Raw genomic sequence first — 19,656 nt, 5'->3', positions numbered from 1 at the left:
TATTGTTTTTAAATGGATAGTTATAAATTATCTATTCTGATAATATATTATTAAGTCTATTATAGTTATCATATTCTTCTTATGAATCTTTCTAATTATAAAATTTATTTTTTCCTGTATATTTAGAATAATGCTGGGCTGGAGGATTTTGAAAGGAAAAAAACCCTTGGAACAGGTTCATTTGGAAGAGTCATGTTGGTGAAACACAAAGCCACTGAACAGTATTATGCCATGAAGATCTTAGATAAGCAGAAGGTTAGTGTATTCATTCGTCTGGTTTTCTTTTGGAATTTCTTAAAACGTTTTTAAATTTTAAATTGAAATACAATGCTGTTACAATGTTGTGTTAACTTCAGGTATACAGCAAAGTGATTCCGTTTTATATGTTATATATATATTTTTTCTCTTTTAGATTCTTTCCCATTACAGGTTATTACAAGATATTGAGTATAGTTCTTGTACTATACAGGTTCTTGTTGGTAATCTATTTTATATTTATTAGTGTATATTTTTTAATCCCAAACTCTCAGTTTATCCCCCAGCTTTCCCCGTTGGTAACCATAAGTTTGTTTTCTATTTGCTTTCTATGTCTGTGAGCCTATTTCTGTGTTGTAAATAAATTCATTTGTATTATGTTTTTAGATTTCACAAGTAAGTGATATAATGTGATATTTGTCTTTATCTACCTTGCCTACTTCACTTAGTGTGATAACCTCTAGGCAGAACACTCTTTAACATAAATTACATTAATATTTTTTGGCTCCATCTCTTGGAGTATTGGAAATAAAGACAAAAATAAACAAATGGGACTTATTTAAAGCTTTTATACAGCAAAGGAAACCATAAAATAAAAAGACAACCTACAGAGTGGTATAAAATATTTGCAAATGATGTTTGACTGCCAAAAATTAATTTCCATAATATACAAATAGCTTATATAGCTCAATATATATGTATATAAAATCCGATCAAAAATAGGTGGAAATGTAAATAGATATTTCTGAAAAGAAGACATACAGATGGCCAATAGGCATGTGAAAGGATACTCAGTATTTATAATTACATATTCAGATCAGATCAGATCAGTCACTCAGTCATGTCCGACTCTTTGTGACCCCATGAATCGTAGCACGCCAGGCCTCCCTGTCCATCACCAACTTCCGGAGTACACTCAGACTCACGTCCATCGAGTCAGTGATGCCATCCAGCCATCTCATCCTCTGTCGTCCCCTTCTCCTCCTGACCCCAATCCCTCCCAGCATCAGAGTCAGAACAGTATTAAGGTTCCTTAAAAAACTAAAAATGGAGATTCCATATGATCCTGCAATCCTACTTCTGGGTATATATCCAGAGGAAACCATAATTTGAAAAGGCAGATGCACCCCAGTGTTCTTTGCAGCACTATTTACAGTAGCCAAGAAATGGAAGCAACGTAAATGTCCATCAGCAGATGAATAAAGATGTGGTATATATGTACATGATGGGGTATTTACTCAGCCATAAAAGTAATGAAATAATGCCATTTGCAGTATCTAAGTCTAGGATGGACCTAGAGATTATCATACTAGTGAAATAAGTCAAACAGAGAAAGAAATATTACGTGATATTGTTTATACATGGAATCTAAAGCAATGATATTAGTGTATTCATTGTTATTTACCTGAAGAGTAAATTTGCGTTTTATCAGCTGAATTATTAAACACATGCACTAGAATGACTTACATTGACACCAGGCTTCAACAGTACGTGAACCGTGAACTTCCAGATATTCAAACTGGACTTAGAAAAGGCAGAGGAACCAGAGATCAAATTGCCAACATCCGTTGGATCATCGAAAAAGCAAGAGAGTTCCAGAAAAATATCTACTTCTGCTTTAGTGACTAAAGCCAACGCCTTTGACTGTGTGGATCACAACAAACTGTGGAAAATTATTAAAGAGATGAGAATGCCAGACCACCTTACATGCCTCCTGAGAAACCTGTATGCCGGTCAAGAAGCAACAGTTAGAACTGGACATGGAACAACAGGCTGTTTGCAAATCGGGAATGGAGGACGTCAAAGCTGTATATTGTCACCCTGCTTATTTAACTTATATGCAGTACATCATGAGAAATGCTGGACTAGATAAAGCACAAGTTGGAATCATGATTGCAGGGAGAAATATCAATAACCTCAGATATGCAGATGACACCACCCTTATGGCAGAAAGTGAAGAACTAAAGAGCCTCTTGATGAAAGTGAAAGAGAGTGAAAAAGTTGGCTTAAAACTCAACATCCAGAAAACTAAGATCATGGCATCTGGTCCCATCACTTCATGGCAAATAGATGGGGAAATAGTAGAAACAGTGACAGGCTTTATTTTGGGGGGCTCCAAAATCACTGCAGATGGTGACTGTGGTCATGAAATTAAGAGACACTTGCTCCTTTGAAGAAAAGTTATGACCAACTTAGACAGCATATTAAAAAGCAGAGACATTACTTTGCCAACAAAGGTCCATCTAGTCAAAGCTATGGCTTTTCCAGTAGTCGTGTATGGATGTGAAAGTTGAGCTATAAAGAAAGCTGAGCATCGAACAACTGTTGCTTTTGAACTGTGGTGTTGGAGAACCCTCTTGAGAGTCCCTTGGACAGCAAGGAAATTCAACCAGTCGATCCTAAAGGAAATCAGTCCTGAATATTCATTGCAAGGACTGATGCTGAAGCTGAAACTCCAATACTCTGGCCACCTGATGCAAAGAACTGACTCATTTGAAAGGACCCTGATGCTGGGAAGGATTGAAGGCAGGAGGAGAAGGGATCAACAGAGAATGAGATGCTTGGATGGCATCACCGACTCTGGACATGAGTTTGAGTAAGCTCTGGGAGTTGGTGATGGGCAGGGAGGCCTGGCGTGCTGCAGTCCTTGGGGTCACAAAGAGTTGGACACAACTGAGCAACCGATCTGAACTGACACCTTCAGATGATTTTATTGTCACATTTAACTTGCATTCCTATTTATTGTGACTATATGGCACACAAAGGTAATAGTTTGAGTGTATGCGGATTGTATCGCTGATTCTGTTCACACTGTTCACTGAACTCAGGGTAGGCAAGGCTTTAGCTAAGAGGCTGGAAGAAGACACGAGGAGCTGTAAGAATTGCAGACACATTTATTCTCTCCTGGCTCACACAGTGGCCATAACATAGCCTCTCCTCTGGCTGACGCAGCAGTCATAGAAGCAGCCACAACATAACCATAATGTAGCCAGAACATAATCTCACATAACATAATCATGATGCTGCCCCAGAGTAGCCCCAAAGCAGCAGAAGCCAGTGCTTTCATGTGAAGCTCATACAGGCATACCGCACAAAATTGCCAGTGACCAAGCAAGTATCTTATAACATGCATGAGTAGTGCTATAAGTGATCTCAGCTGTTATTTAATGGTGCAAAGTCATTGTTGACAGATCATAGGGTGAGACGGCTAGAGAGCATGGGGTGAGAGAGCCTGACTGTTGCCATCTTGTTAATTTCCCCACGGGGATACATTATTATTTCAATAATAATTTATACATAATAGGTTTGTATATATTTTCTAACAAAATAGTGAATTCTGTACGTAAAGAACAAGCATCTCTATTACATTTTGTCTTGTGGAGAAATTCAGGGACCAATTACTAGATCCTTAGATTGAGGTAACAGAAATTTAGTGATTTATTTTATGACTTATTTTAATTGACAGTTGAAGCCTTGTTGTTTAACATGATTGAGTTGTTTAATTTAAAATGTAAGTTAAGCAGGGAAAAATTTGAAAACCTGCATACTGTAACAAATATCAAATGTTTATATTGTACACGTTAAACTAATAATGTTATATATCAGTTATAGCTAAAAAATAATTAAAAATTAAATTTGAATATTCATAATATATTGCCACTACCTAATGAATTAGAAGGTCTTCCCAGGTGGCTAAGTGGTAAAGAATCTGCCTGAGATGCAGGAGATGTTGGTTTGATCCCTAGTACAGGAATATCCCCTAGAGTAGGAAATAGCAACCTTCTGCAGTATTATTGCCTGGAAAATTCCATGGACAGAGGAGCCTGGTGGACCACAGTCCATGGGATTGCAAAGAGCTGAACATGACTGAGCACACACAAATGAATCAGAATGTCTGAATTATTCATGCTTTAAATATTAAGCTTCTATTTTTCTAGTAATCATGATTGAAGGAAAGTCAAAGAAAAATGGCAAATCTTGATTTATTATTATCTTACAGACGTTATGTACCCAAGAATGACATTTTGGCTTATTGGAGTAGATAGGAAAATATGGAGGAAACAGTACTTAGCTAGTAATCAGGGTTATAGATGGTGGATAAAACTAGTAGTATTCAACAGAAATACAATGTGAGGCACATATGTCATTTTAAGGTTTTTAGTAGCTCCATTTTTAAAAAAGTAAAAATTAATCTTAATTAATAGAACTTTATTTAGCCCGAGGTATCTAAAATACTATCATTGCCATATGTAATTAACATAAAAATTACTGAGGTGTTTTGTATTCTTTTTTTCATATCAAGTTCCAAAATCTGATGTTTATTTTACACTAACAGTACATTGCCCTTCAACTTGGCACCTTTCAAGTGTTAAATAACCTCATGTGGTTAGTGGCTACCATGTTGGACAACACAACATTAGACTGGTTTGAGGTTTCAGTCCAACCTCTACTTTAAAACAAAAACAAAACTAACTTCTAACATGAAAAGGAGTAATGACTTAAGTCTCTAAAATTAAATACACTCATACACACATTTGTGCATCTTTGTCTTCTGCCCTCTTTCACATATCTTTTCTAGCTATGCTTCTTGAAAAAATAGTTTAATCACCCTGCCCACTAACCCACTTCCTTTTAATCTTTAACCCACAACAATTTAGCTGCCTCCTTGTTTATCTCCTACTTCTTGCTACTCTACTGAAATAACATTACCATGGGTCACCAGTCCAGTGACTTAATCACCAAGTCCAGTGGACTGTTTTTGCTCATCTTATGTGACTTTTTTAGAACCTGTAACTGTACAGACTGCTCTCTTAAAACCGTCTTGTCCCTGGACTTCTGGAACCCTATGCTCCTGATTATACTGTTTTCTCTCTGGGCTCTTCTTTTTCATGTGCTTTTTCATATTTTGTTCTATTTTTTTTTCTTCTGTCTTATCTGTAAAGATTGCTAATCTCAATGTCTGGACTATCCACTCTTTCTACTTCATGTTCTGTATGCTTTCCCTGTGTATTCTTGTCCAAGCTTCAACTCATCCTTGAACTTTCTGCTCCTGATTTGTACAATCTGAGCATGGAGCTCTTAGAGAGCCATCTCAACTAGTTCTTAACCTAATTATCTAGATGAGATAATTGGATCTGAGATAGGATAAGTGACTAGTATACTTGTTTTGCTAGCACAACAACAAAATGTTTCAAATCTGTTTGTTTGAAGCATAATAGACCTAAAATACTATATTAGTTACAGGTGTACAACATAATGATTTGATATTTGTATACATTATAAAATGATCACTACAATAAATCTAATTACCATCTGTCACTGCACAAAGTTATCGTAATATTATTGATTACAGGTGGCTCAGTGGTAAAGAATCCACCTGCCAATGCAGGAGACGCAGGTTCAATCCCTGGCTCAGAAAGATCCCCTAGAGGAGGAAATGATAACCCGCTCCAGTATTATTGCCTGGAAAATCCCATGGACAGAGGAGCCTGGTGGGCTACAGTCCATGGGGTCGCAAAGATCTGGACTTAATTGACCAACCAAGTACAGCACAATGAGCATATTTTCCCTATGGTGTACTTTATACCTGTGACTCATTTATTTTGTAACTCTTTCTTTTGTAAGCTCTTAAGGTTTGTATCAGAGAAGGCAATGGCAACCCACTCCAGTACTCTTGCCTGGAAAATCCCATGGATGGAGGAGCCTGGTAGGCTGCAGTCCATGGGGTCACTAAGAGTCGGACACGACTGGGTGACTTCACTTTCACTTTTCACTTTTATGCATTGGAGGAGGAAATGGCAACCCACTCCAGTGTTCTTGCCTGGAGAATCCCAGGGACGGTGGGGCCTGGTGGGCTGCCGTCTATGGGGTTGTACAGAGTCGGACACGACTTAAGCGACTTAGCAGCAGTAAAGTTTGTATCTCTTAATCTCCCTTACCTGTATCACTCATCCACCAAACCCCTTCCACTCTGAGTTCTCTGTATCTATGAGTTTGTTTCTATTTTGTTTTGTTTGTTCATATGTTTTTTAGATTCAACATATAAGAGACATCATAACGGTATTTTTCTTTGTCTGACTTATTTTACTTAGCATAATACCCTCATACCCTCTTAAGTCCACCTATGTTGTCACTAATGGCAAGATTTCCTTCTTTTTTATGGCTGAGTCAATCCCATTTTATTCCATCTTCTTTAACAATCCATCTATTAATGGACACTTAGGTTACTTCCATATTTTGGCTATTATAAATAACACTGCAGTTAGCATAGAGGTGCATATATCTTTTTGAATTAGTGTTTTTGTGTTCTTTAGAAAAATACTCTGAAGTGGAATTGCTGGATTATGTAATAGTTCTAATTTTTTGCAGAACCCCATTACTGGTTTCCATAGTGACTTTACCAATTTATCTTCCCATCAACAGTACAGGAGGGTTCCATTTTCTCCATGTCCTTGCCAACAGTTGTTATTTGTGTCTTTTTGATAATAGCCATTCTAATAGGTATATGGTGTTAGCTCATTGTGATTGTGATTTGCATTTCCCTTTTGGGGCTCCAAAATCACTGCAGATGGTGATTGCAGCCATGAAGTCGGAAGACGCTTACTCCTTGGAAGGAAAGTTATGACCAACCTAGATAACATATTCAAAAGCAGAGATATTACTTTGCCCACAAAGGTCCGTCTAGTCAAAGCTATGGCTTTTCCAGTGGTCATGTATGGATGTGAGAGTTGGACTGTGAAGAAAGCTGAGCGCCAAAGAATTGATGCTTTTGAACTGGTGTTGGAGAAGACTCTTGAGAGTCCCTTGGACTGCAAGGAGATCCAACCAGTCCATCCTAAAGGAGATCAGTCCTACGTGTTCACTGGAAGGACTGATGCTGAAGCTGAAACTCCAATACTTTGGCCCTCATTGGAAAAGACCCTGATGCTGGGAGGGATTGGGGGCAGGAGGAGAAGGGAGCGACAGAGGATGAGATGGCTGGATGGCATCACCCACTCAATGCACATGAGTTTGAGAGAACTCCAGGGGTTGGTGATGGACAGGGAGGCCTGGCGTGCTGTGATTCATGGGGTCACAAAGGGTTGGACACAACTGAGCAACTGAACTGTACTGAACTGATAATTACTGATATTGAACATTTTTTCATGTACCTGTTGACTTTCTGTATGTCATCTTTGGAAAAATGTGTTTTTGAGTCCTCTGCCCATTTTTCAATCTGATTGTTTTTTGATATTCAGTTGTATGAGTTTTTTGTATATTTTGGATATTAACCATTTATCAGATAATTGTTTGCAGATATTTTCCTCATCTAGTTGGCTGTCTTCTTGTTTTGTTCATAGCTTCCTTTACTGTGCACCAGCTTTTCAGTTTGATGTAGTCCCATATGTTTATTTTTGTTTTTGCTTCCCTTGCTTGAGGAGACATATCCAAAAAAATATTTCTGAGACAAGTATCAAGAGCATACTTTCTGTGTTTTCTTCTAGGTGTTTTATAGTTTCAGGTCTTACAATAGTCTTTAATCTATTTTGAGTTTATTTTGTATATGGTGTGAGAAAATAATCCACTTTGATTCTTTTGCTTATAGCTGTTCAATTTTCCCAACAGTATTTATTGAAGAGACTGTCTTTTTCCCCATTGTAGATTCTTGCCTTGTTCATTGGTAGATTAATTGACCATATAAGTATGGGTTTATTTCTGAGCTTTCTATTCTGTTTTGTTGGTCTGTTTGTCTTTCCTTATACCAGTACCATACTGTTTGTTTACTATAGCTTTGTAGTATACTTTGAAATCAGGAAGCATACCTGCAGCTTTGTTCTTCTTTTGCAAGATTGTTTTGGCTATTCAGGGCTGTGTTTACAAATAAATTTTAGAATTATTTATTCTAGTTCTGTGAAAAACACCACTGGTATTTTGATAAGAGATTGCATTGAATCTGTAAATTACTGTGGGTAGTATGGCCATTTTAATAATATTAAGTCTTCCAATCCATGAGCACAGTGTGTCTTCCCATTTGTTTGTGTCATTTGTAATTTATTTCATCAATGTGTTTTCATTTTCCAAGTACAGGTTTTTATCTCCTTGGTTAGATTTATCTGGATGTTTTACTTTTTTTTTTTTTTTTTGATGCAATTGTAAGTGGGACTGTTTTGATTTCTCTTTGTGATAGTTTGTTTTTAGTGTATTAAAACAAAATATTCGTATATATTTTATATTGTGAAACCTTACTGAAATAATTTATTAGTTTTAATAGGTCTTTTGTGGCATCTAAAAACATTAAATGTTTAGCTGCTGCTGCTAAGTCGCTTCAGTCGTGTCCGACTCTGTGCGACCGCATAGACGGCGGCCCACCAGGCTCCTCCATCCATGGGATTTTCCAGGCAAGAGTACTGGAGTGGGGTGCCATTGCCTTCTCTGTAAATGTTTAGCAGGGGGAAGTAAAAATGTGGGATTGTTAGAATGCATTAAAATTTAAGAGATGATTGATTTAAGTAACTATATATATATATATATTTCTATGTATAAACCTACTTGTGTCCACAAACCAAAAATCTGTAATACAGACACACAAAAAAGAGGAAAGAATCCAAACATAACATTAAAGATAGATATCAAATCACAAGGGAAGTTAGCAAAAGAAGAAAGGAACAAAATAAAACCTGAAAACAGTTACCCAAATGGCAATAAGTACATACCTATCAATAATTACGTTAAGTGTAAATGGACTAAAAGCTGAATGGATTAAAAGAGAAAACAAAACCTATGTATATGTTGCCTACAAGAGACTCACTACAAATCTAAAAGACACACACAGACTGTAAGTGAAAAGATGGTAAAAAAAAAAATATGCTATGCAAATGGAAATGAAAAGAAAACTGGAATAGGAATATTTATATTAAGACAAAATAGAGTATAAAACAATGACTATAATAAGAGGCAAAGAGGGAATTACAAAGGGGGTTAATCCAAGAAGAAGTAATGACAATTATAAATGTATATGCACCTACCATGGGAGTGGAGAAGAAAATGGCAACCCACTCCAATATTCTTGCCTGGGAAATCCCTTGGACAGAGGAGCCGCAGTCCATGGGGTTGCAAAGAGACAGACACAGCTGAGTGACTGAAGAACCATAGGAGCAGCCAAATACATATAGCCAATATTAACAAACATAAAGGAAGAAATTGATTGTAACATATTAATAGTAGGGGACTTTAATATCTCACTTATATCACTCAATTGGAGTGAGACAAAATCAATAAAGAAACACTGGTGTGAACTGATACATTATACTAGATGAATTTAATACCTATATACAAAAAATTCCACCCCAAAGTAGCAGAATACACATTCTTTTCAAGGGCACATGGAAATTCTCCAGGATAGATTAATGCTGCTGCTGCTGCTAAGTCACTTTAGTTGTGTCCAACTCTGTGCGACCCCATAGATGGCAGCCCACCAGGCTCCCCCGTCCCTGGGATTCTCCAGGCAAGAACACTGGAGTGGGTTGCCATTTCCTTCTCCAATGCATGAAAGTGAAAAGTGAAAGTGAAGTCGCTCAGTCGTGTCTGACTCTTAGTGACCCCATGGACTGCAGCCTACCAGGCTCCTCCGCCCATGGGATTTTCCAGGCAAGAGTACTGGAGTGGGGTGCCATTGCCTTCTCCAAGGATAGATTAATGCTAGGCTACAAAACAAATCTTAATAAATATAAGAATGTTGAAATCATATCAAGCACCTTTTCTGCCTACAATTATATGAAATCAGAAATCAACTACAAGAAAAGTGCAAAAAACACAAACAACATGGAAGCTAAACAGTGTGCTACTAAACAACCACTGGGTCACTGAAGAAATCAAAGTGGAAATGAGAAAATACCTGGAAACAATGAAAATGAAACACAATGATCCAGAATCTGTGGGACACAGCAGAAGCATTTCTAAGAAGGAGGTTTACAGTGATACAAGCCTGCCTCAGGAAACAAGAAAAAAATTTCAGACAACCTAATCTTACACCTAAAGGAACTAGAAAAAGAAAAATAAACAAATCCCAGACTTAGTAGAAGGAAAAGAATTCATAAAGATCAGAACAGAAATAAATGAAATAGAGACTAAAAAAAAAAAAAAAAACCACGGTAGAAAAGATTACTGAAACCAAGAACTGGTTCTTTAAAAGATAAATAAAATTAATAAGAACTTTTAACCAGACTCATCAAGTAAAAAAGAGAGAGGACTCAAATAAAATCAGAAATGAAAAAGAAGTTACAACTGACACCACAGAAATACAGAGTATCACAAGAGATTACGATGCTAATAAAATGGACAAACTATAAGAAATGGATATTTCCTAGAAAAGTACACTCTCTCAAGCTTGAAATAGGAAGAAATAGAAAATATGAACATACCAATTACCAGTAATGAATCAGTAAAAAAAAAAAAAAAAAACTTCCAACAAACAGAAGTTCAGGTCCAAATGTCCTCACAGATGAATTCTACCAAATATTCAAATAAGAGTTTTCATCCATCCTTCTCACACTATTCCAAAAAATTGCAGAGGAGGGAATGCTTGTGACTTCTTTGAATGAGGCCACCATCACCCTGATATCAAAACCAGTGAAACTACTCTGTATATTATAATGGTGGGTACATGTCATTACACATTTGTTCAAACCCATAGAATGTACAACACCAAGAGTGAACCCTGATCAAATTAATGGAGATAATAATGGGTCAGTATAGGTTCATTGATTGTAGCAAATGTCCACTCTGGTGAAGAATGTTGATAATAGGGGAGGCGAGGCATGTGTGGGGGCAAAAGATATATGGGAAATCTTGTACTTTATGTTTGATTCTGCTGTGAACCTGAAACTGCTTTAAAAAAAAATAAAATCAGTCCATGAATAAAAAGTAAACACAAAGCAACAATAATTCTCCAGCTAATGTTATATAATTTATTGTAATAAGTATGGACTAATAGTGATTCAGCCACTTCATATTTTCAGGTAGGAAAAAACAGTGAGTTGCAGTATCTCCAATGTCACAAAGCTGGTTGAATAGAAGGTCTAGACTAAAATACAGGTCTTCTGACTCTCAGTCAACTATTCTTTACTCAGCATTATTTTTATACTGTAATTTTATATCCTAATAATGGACAGTGTCTTTGATTACCTTTTTTTATACAAAGATTTTAAAGAATTTTTTATTTTTTGTTTTTGGCTGTGCTAGGTCTTTGCTGCTGCAGTCGGGCTTTCTCTAGTTGTAGAATTTGGGGCCTATTGTCTAGTTGTGATGCACGGGCTTCCCATTGCCGTGACTTCTCATTTCGGAACACAGGCTCTAGAGTTGTGGGGCATGTGATTAGTTGCTCCAAGGCATGTGCAGTCTTCCTGGACCAGGGATCAGTGTGTCTCCTGCATTGCAAGGCAGATTCTTAACCACTGGACCACCAGGGAAGCCCTTTAATTACCTTTCGTATTAATGTTCAGTTCAGAATAGAACCTCTTTTGGTATAAAATAACAGTCTTCATGAGGTCAAGATAAGTTGCTTTCCCTGCTATGGACCTGATTGATTAGACTATCCAGTGGAATTGATCAATTGAACAATCCTAAATGACCTATTTGTTATAAAGACAGTCATTTTTGTCAATAGTTTGTGGCTATGCAAATTGAAGTTTTAGAATTTGTTCTTGTATTTATTCATATATAATGATATTAACAGATGTTCATTTTTACCCACTTTTTAAAAATCATTGACTTTTCCTTCATCTTTAATTTTCTTGCTTATCTTCTCAAGATTTAAAATCAATACCTACTTATTACAGTTATTTGTACCAGTTCTTTTAGTGGCCAATAAGTCATTAAGACCCAAGTATTGTCATATATTAACTTTTTAGGTAATTTATTATGAACCTCTTTCTTCATAGCTCTTGCTTCTTAACTGAAAATTATATTTGACATTCTGAAGACTAAATTTTAAATCTCTGTTAGGTATTTCATTTGAGTCTGATAATTCTCATTGGTAGTTATTATTCTTATTATCTGTATTTAAATTGGCAATCCTGCTTCTGCAAGTTCATTATTATATGGAAAACTTTCTTCTTTTAAATTATAGCAACTTTCCTGAAACCCCCTCCCACCTCCCTCCCCACCCCATCCTTCTGAGTTGTCCCAGACCTGTATTAATGTCAATGTATGGCAAAACCACCACAATATTGTAATTAGTCTCCAATTAAAATAAATTAATTAATTTTTTAAATTATAGAAACTTTTAAATTTTGTTCAAATACATTAAATATATCTTTTCCTCTCAATTACAGGTTGTTAAACTGAAGCAAATAGAGCATACTTTGAATGAGAAAAGAATATTACAGGCAGTGAATTTTCCTTTTCTTGTTCGACTGGAATATGCTTTTAAGGTAAATTTTACTTCTATCAAAATAAAATATTTTCAACTTCATATTTTTTGAAATATGAAACTATAGTAGGATTCTAATCTATATGATAAAGCTGGAAAATATGGATAAACAAAAAAGTAATATATTTAGATTTTATGTAAGTCCTGTTGTGCTTAAAAACTTAGCTGACATTTGAAAAGGTTTTTATTGTTCTTAAGGAAATTGTTAAAGATAATGTGTAATTTTTCATGAAATGGTATTATAAGATCAAGTATTTCAGTTTATTAAAATTCATAGTGACATCTTATTAAGCATATCTTACACTCATACAAATGGATACACCCACATAGCTTCTCCTCTTAAACCTTTTCTGCTGCAGTCTCACCATCTTCTTTTACTTGTAATTTGTGTTCTAGCCTGTTCATTTATTTGAAGCAAAATAGTCTTTGGCCCTCTGCTCAAGCACTTTATAAAGTTGCAAAAGATTTATTCTTTAAGTTGGCAGCTTTTCAGCTATTTGGGATGATACTTGGCATCTCTCTACCAGTGGATTAATATGGAACATTTTAACCTTTCTCCTTTGTCCTCTTTTATTCGTTAAATCAAGTGAAGACCTGTGTATTTAGAATGATGTTCAAAATTATTAATCTCTCTGACCTTATTTAGTGCATAAAATGTAAATATTATTTTTCAAATTATTTTTAAACTTTTGCTTACACTATAGCATTAAGTCATTACCCCAGTGTTTAATTGTTCAAGAGTTAAGTATTTCCTGTAAGAGCAGGAAAAATCCCAGACCAATCTGTGGCAAGAGTACCAGGGAAAAAAATAAGTGCCCCAGTGTACAAAAGTGAGAGCATGTTCCATTTATTCTCTATTTCCTGATGTTAGTAATCTATCAGATTTTTAATTTGTCTTTTTCTAATTGTACATGGTGTCATCTTAAAATATTTTCATGAGAAATAATCTAAGTTTCATAGTTTTGATTTATTTATTCTTTTTACTTGTTAATAGGATAATTCTAATTTATACATGGTTATGGAATATGTTCCTGGTGGTGAAATGTTTTCACATCTAAGAAGAATTGGAAGGTTCAGGTAACTAATACTTTATGCTTCTCAAATACTTATATGCTGTGTGTTTGTTTTAAACCAAATAAGTTTTTGTCAATGCTAAAAATTTATTTCATTTAAATTAGTAATATTTTAGCTATACAAACATTACTGAGTTTTAAAAGTTAACTAAAAACACCATTATAGCAGTGTAAATATTCTAGCATTAGTAGGTATCATGAGGGCCCATTATTTGAAGAATTTCCAGATACTGTAAAAATTAATTGAATTTAAACTAATATTTAGTGAATAAATATTAGTAATATATCTCTGAGGAAAAGGCTTATGTAAGTATGAAGACAAGTAAGAAATATATTAATAAATATATAGAAAAGATAATCATAGTATCATGGTGGTAAAATTATGAAAGTTCATTTTGCACAAATTTATTCTCCTAATGTTGCCATGTTGAGTTTTAAACACATGTATGTAACTTACACATATCTATATGTATAAATATGTAACAAACATATGTATGTACATAAACATATGTATGTTTTAAACATATGTATCAGTTTTAAACATATGTATATAATTTTTTTTAAAGCAGTAACATTAAGTTATTGCTAATAAGGTCACACAGCTATTAAAATAGTTTTTAGATTCTATTAGCTTTACCTGTGCATAATACTTTGTAAACTCCTACTATTCATTAATAATCACTTTTAGAATTAGGCTAAAACCAAGAGCAAGTTCAACTTCACTCAATATACTATATATTGATATAATTAAAACATCAGTATGAATTCAGATGACTGAAGATGATAATTCAATTCATATTATAAAAATGAATTGAGATTAGCATGAGATTATATTCATAATAGGCCAATATGAGACTTATTTTAGTTTCCTGAGGCCTAAACCACAATTCATTTATTAACCTAATGTATAGGGCATCCAATATGTGTCAAGCACTGAGCTAATGCAGAGTAACTTCTATTTAATGATTTTTGTTTTAACTCCCTGTTGTCCTGTCTTACACTCCTTGTCCAGGCAGTCCAGAATTGCCTATGATAATTTCAAGTTTAACACTGAATTACCATACCTAAGCCTGTCTTCAAAAAATAGTTTATCCATTTTCTGTGACTACCCTTTCTTTACAACTCCCCACACTCTTCTTTCTTTAACACTTGATAAATAGGAAGGCAAGTGGTTAGCATAATTCGCACAGAGACACTATCTTTCTAACCTTTCACACATTATTTATACACTTGAAAGGTTGTTAACTCCAGCCTTAGAAACTTTGAGACAACAAGAAGACTGAATTACTGTTGAGCGTAGCATTAATCAGAATCAATGGAGTTGTTACGATTCTCTACTTAGATAGTAGCTGTCTAGACTTAAAGCTGCTACAGCATTAAACTATCCTTATAGAATATTTTGCTCTTACCTTTCAACAATTTGATTAAAAGTCTGTGTAATGTTTATGTACCTCCAATCAAATATTAATGTGGACATAAATACAAAATGCTGAGTGCATCTTATGTTTATGATGATAAATATAAGATAAAAGTACATCTTATACAAACAGGCATATAAATAAAATAGGAAGGGCTTCCTAGGTCAATCGTTTCCAGAATTGGGGATAAATGTTTCACTGACCAGGGTGATTCTTCCAGGCTCCTTTACAGTATTCTCATTTCTTGTCATAGGACATGTGTTGTAGCTTGTTACAGTGTTGTGATAGGGCTGGAAATGGAGGGATATTATAAAATAGTGCCACAGAAAAGTTTTTCTTCTCATATTCATTCATTAATTTAACAAATATTTGCTGAGCACTTGGTATATATCAGGCTAGGACCTTGGAAATGTAGTACGTGACAAGCAAAAGGAACAGCATATACAATCTTTTTTTAGAATTCCTATTTCTGGTGCTACCAAATCAAACTCATATGAACCATCTTGAGGGAAATTCTATTCATAGTTAAGGTTGTTCATTGAGGACACAAATCTGAAAGTCATTGCAATATACTAGGAAGATGAGCAGAATTCAAATGAAGATGAACCAGAAACTCAAACTGGAAAATCAGTACATCCTTTTGGAATAATACTTAGAATGTGGCATCAAGATTACCCTAATCTGTCAGTTAATCTGTGCTTCCCTGGCAGCTCAGTGGTTAAGAATTCACCTGCCAATGCAGGAGACTTCCCTGATAGCTCAGTTGGTAAAGAATCCACCTGCAATTCAGGAGACCCCTATTCGATCCCTGGGTTGGGAAGATCCCCTAGAGAAAGGAAAGGCTACCCACTCCAGTATTCTGGCCTGGAGTATAGTCCATGGGGTCGCAAAGAGTTGCCACATGACTGAGCAACTTTCACACACACACACATCAGTTCAATCCCTGGGTCAGGGAGATCCCCTGGAGGGAGAAATGGCAACCCACGCCAGTATTCATGTCTGGAAAACCCCATGGACAGAGAAGCCTGGTGGGCTATAGTCCATGGAGTTGCAAAAGAGTTGGACATGACTGAGTGACTAAACAACAGAAGCAGCAACAAATCAATTAATCTAATCTGTGCATCCAGAATTGTGTGTATTTATGTAAATATACAGATTATACCTATGTATAGATATTTGTAGAAACATGCATAGTGAAAGATTTGGAAATTCAAACACCAGGATTGAATCTAGTTTCTGAATGAGATTATTAGTATCTTTATTCTTCATTAATATTTTATGGCTTTTTTTCTATAATGAGCATATATCCCTTTTGTAATAGTAACAGCATGGGTATAATGGCTTAAATCTGCAGATAAAAGCAGAAATTCTTTAAGTACTAGAAATTTATGGGAAAGGTATATGGAGCTTATCAACAACAGCAATGGCCCTGATAGACAATCTAACTGGTGCTTTTCATTCTTAGTATCTTGTAGTATGGCCAAAAATAATTTAAATTACAATGGCAATCTGAGAGTTATAGTTTTCTTCAACATATGCTGCTCACTAAGCATATAAAAGCATTATTTGAAGATGATTTATAGATTTAAAAATATTTGGAAACTAACAAGATTCTTTACATATGTTTAAAAGAAAAAAAGTATCTTTTGCTCCCAAAATGCCTCTACCTCATGTTATTTTTTGTGTAATCTACTAGTTACTATATGTTAACCCATTTTACCAAAAATCAATGTTTTGTTTCTTCGTAGTGAACCCCATGCACGGTTCTATGCAGCTCAGATAGTGCTAACATTCGAGTACCTCCATTCACTAGACCTCATCTACAGAGATCTAAAACCTGAAAATCTCTTAATTGACCACCAAGGTTATATCCAGGTATGACTTGAACACATTATGTGTAATTTATTTGAGAACATACTAGGTAAGAAGTTATATATATTTAACCACAACTACCAAAATTGGATTTTTTTCCTTTGAGGGAGACAGTTCTTCCTAATAGCTTAAATTGAGTTAACAGTTCTGTTGCTATTACAGAGGACCAAAAGTTCCATCAAAGATAGCACCTGTTTATATCTCCTTTCGTTGTGAGCTGTGCACAGGTTGTGTGCCTGTGCACACAATAGCCAAATTTGTGAGTACTCATTTAGTGCCAGGCATCGTTCCAAGTGTTTCACATGTGTCACCTCTTTTAATTTTGATAACAGTATGAAATGTAAATACTACTGTTATTCTCATTTTAAGATTAACGAAACTAAGATACTGCAAGGTCACACAGGTAGAGCATAATTTAAATCCCATCAGCTTGTCCTGAGACTATGCTTTTTAACTCTACAGTGCAGTTATCAGAGGAGCCCCAGCTACCAATACTGGACTGGTGGCAGTGTTTCCTTTCCGTTTCTACTCTCAATGCATCAGGAGCACTCCTTTTTACACAGTTATTAAGATTCTCCCAATGATGCTTTGCAACTTTTGATGATATAATTAAGGGCAGAAGACAATGTTGAACTTTCAGGAACACTTCTAGCACTGCTTCATGTTTATTGAAACTTTTTGGTTCATTTGTTTTGTTGAGTCAGGGAACGGTTTTCCACATTGGTGTTGCTTTAATCTTTATTCAGTAAATAGTGGCCTTAATGGATGTCTCAATTACATTGACTTAATTTTTTTTCAAGGTGTTAATTTTAACCCTGATTTTTAACTTTCAACTTAGGTACAGTAAATATATTTATTATGAAATAACAAATGTTTACAGGCTTTTTATCTTTTATAGGTCACAGACTTTGGGTTTGCCAAAAGAGTTAAAGGCAGAACTTGGACATTATGTGGCACTCCAGAATATTTGGCTCCAGAAATAATTCTCAGCAAGGTATATTTATAGTATCATTATGTAAGAATTAAAAATATAAGGCATGCATCACTGTGGACTTTTATTTTTAAAAAAAAGTTATCTAATTTTACATGTTTATTTAATCTAAATATGAATTTAAATCTTTGTGCATAATTACTAAAAATCAGTTATTTAGAGTCTACCACTAATCTCATAAGCTGTTGATTTTAACTCTAAAGCTGAGAGAATTAGTTTAAATAAATATGGCCTTTAGATCCATGTTTTGAAACCAGAAGCTTAGCCTTTTCATAATTATTCCCAGTAACAGGAGGGCAGAGAGTCCTTGCTCTGGGTTACACCAAGAGGCAAACTAAAGATGATATATATGTACTAGTTGTCTATTCTTCCTTTTGTTAGGTAGTTAGAACGAGCGCTTTAACGTCCATTGCTTCAAATTTTTATTAAGAAGAGACAGAATGGAGGAGATTACACTCCCCTAACACATTGTTTCAATTTTACCACTTAAGTGGAAAAAAGTATGTGAATTACTTCTTAAAATTTTAGTTTAAAAATAGAAACATTATAGCAATTAAATAGTTATAATCTTATTGAAGACAGTTATAATCTTATTGAAGACAGTGCTACTTTTTCTAAACAGTGAAAATGTGGTAAGAGAAATTTTTAATCATTTCTAAAAGGGTAGTTTAACTTTCATTTTCCTTTCTACTTCCATCCCTTGGTGGTAAAAGCTAGAAAGGAGAAACTGATAGTAATGGCTCAGACAGGAGCCAGGAAAGAGAAAAGGACTGTGTTGATATTTATACATTGATTAACTACCCTCTGAATAATTGAAATTTGGCTAGCTACAGAAGTGTTAGAATAAGAGAATTCTTTCAGCTTGCCTTTCATTATATTTCATAATTTAAATCATCTATAACTTTTAATCTTTTATAATTAAATGTCATTGCCACTAACATTTCTTTTCTTTAAGTGCATTTAACAGATAATGTGAAGCCACTGTAAGCACCAAAACTTGAAAAAATGTGTGTGTGTGTAGAGAAATAGATATTCATTGTCTGAAATTTGGGAAATATAGAAAACTATAAAGAAAGAATCAAAAAACTGTCAATCTTACTACCCAGAGGCAGCCTTTTTAAAAAACATTTCAATATATTTTTCTATGCATGTTTCAGTGAATGTACAATTTTGTATTCAGCTTTTCTCACTTAAGTGATAATTATCCTGCAAACGTAATTTAATTGCTTGTTTTAAAATGCACCATTTTGTATTTTATCATTCTTCTGTTGTTGAATATTCAACTTGTTTCCCTTTTTTTCTTTTGTAAAAGACTGTGATAAATGTCTTTGTCCATAAAGCTTTTTTCTATATTTTAAATTATTTTTAAGATAGATTCCTAAAAGTGAAATTACAGGGTCAGAGAATATAAACATTTTTAAGGTTTTCAATACATATTGCCAAAGGACTTTCCAAAAAAATTGTAACATTTTACACTTCTCAGCAGTGTTTAAGGAATATCTATTTCACCACACTTTCTCCAGCATTGGGTATTCTTGTTTTAAAAGATCATTAGTAATTTGATAGATAGTAACTGATAGCTAATTATTTTAAGTCTCATGACTTTGATTATTAGATTTTTTAATGCTTAATAACAAT

The 19,656-nt window shown here is 34.7% G+C and overlaps 1 protein-coding gene across 3 annotated transcripts in view; it reads left to right on the top strand.

Annotated features, from left to right (window-relative positions):
- PRKACB (protein kinase cAMP-activated catalytic subunit beta) overlaps positions 1–19,656 on the top strand; it is a 148,656-nt gene that overhangs the window by 90,675 nt on the left and 38,325 nt on the right. For all 3 annotated transcript variants that reach the window (XM_055585348.1, XM_055585349.1, XM_055585347.1), the window contains 5 exons: positions 127–255; positions 12,567–12,665; positions 13,659–13,741; positions 16,904–17,030; positions 17,926–18,021. In XM_055585348.1, the coding sequence (XP_055441323.1) occupies positions 127–255; positions 12,567–12,665; positions 13,659–13,741; positions 16,904–17,030; positions 17,926–18,021 (534 nt within the window). The remainder of the gene's footprint in view (positions 1–126; positions 256–12,566; positions 12,666–13,658; positions 13,742–16,903; positions 17,031–17,925; positions 18,022–19,656) is intronic.

Source organism: Bubalus kerabau, chromosome 6, assembly GCF_029407905.1.
Source record: "Bubalus kerabau isolate K-KA32 ecotype Philippines breed swamp buffalo chromosome 6, PCC_UOA_SB_1v2, whole genome shotgun sequence".
Lineage (NCBI taxonomy): Eukaryota > Metazoa > Chordata > Mammalia > Artiodactyla > Bovidae > Bubalus > Bubalus kerabau.
The sequence above is the reverse complement of the archived record's forward strand: the minus strand, read 5'-3'. Positions and strand labels throughout refer to the sequence as shown.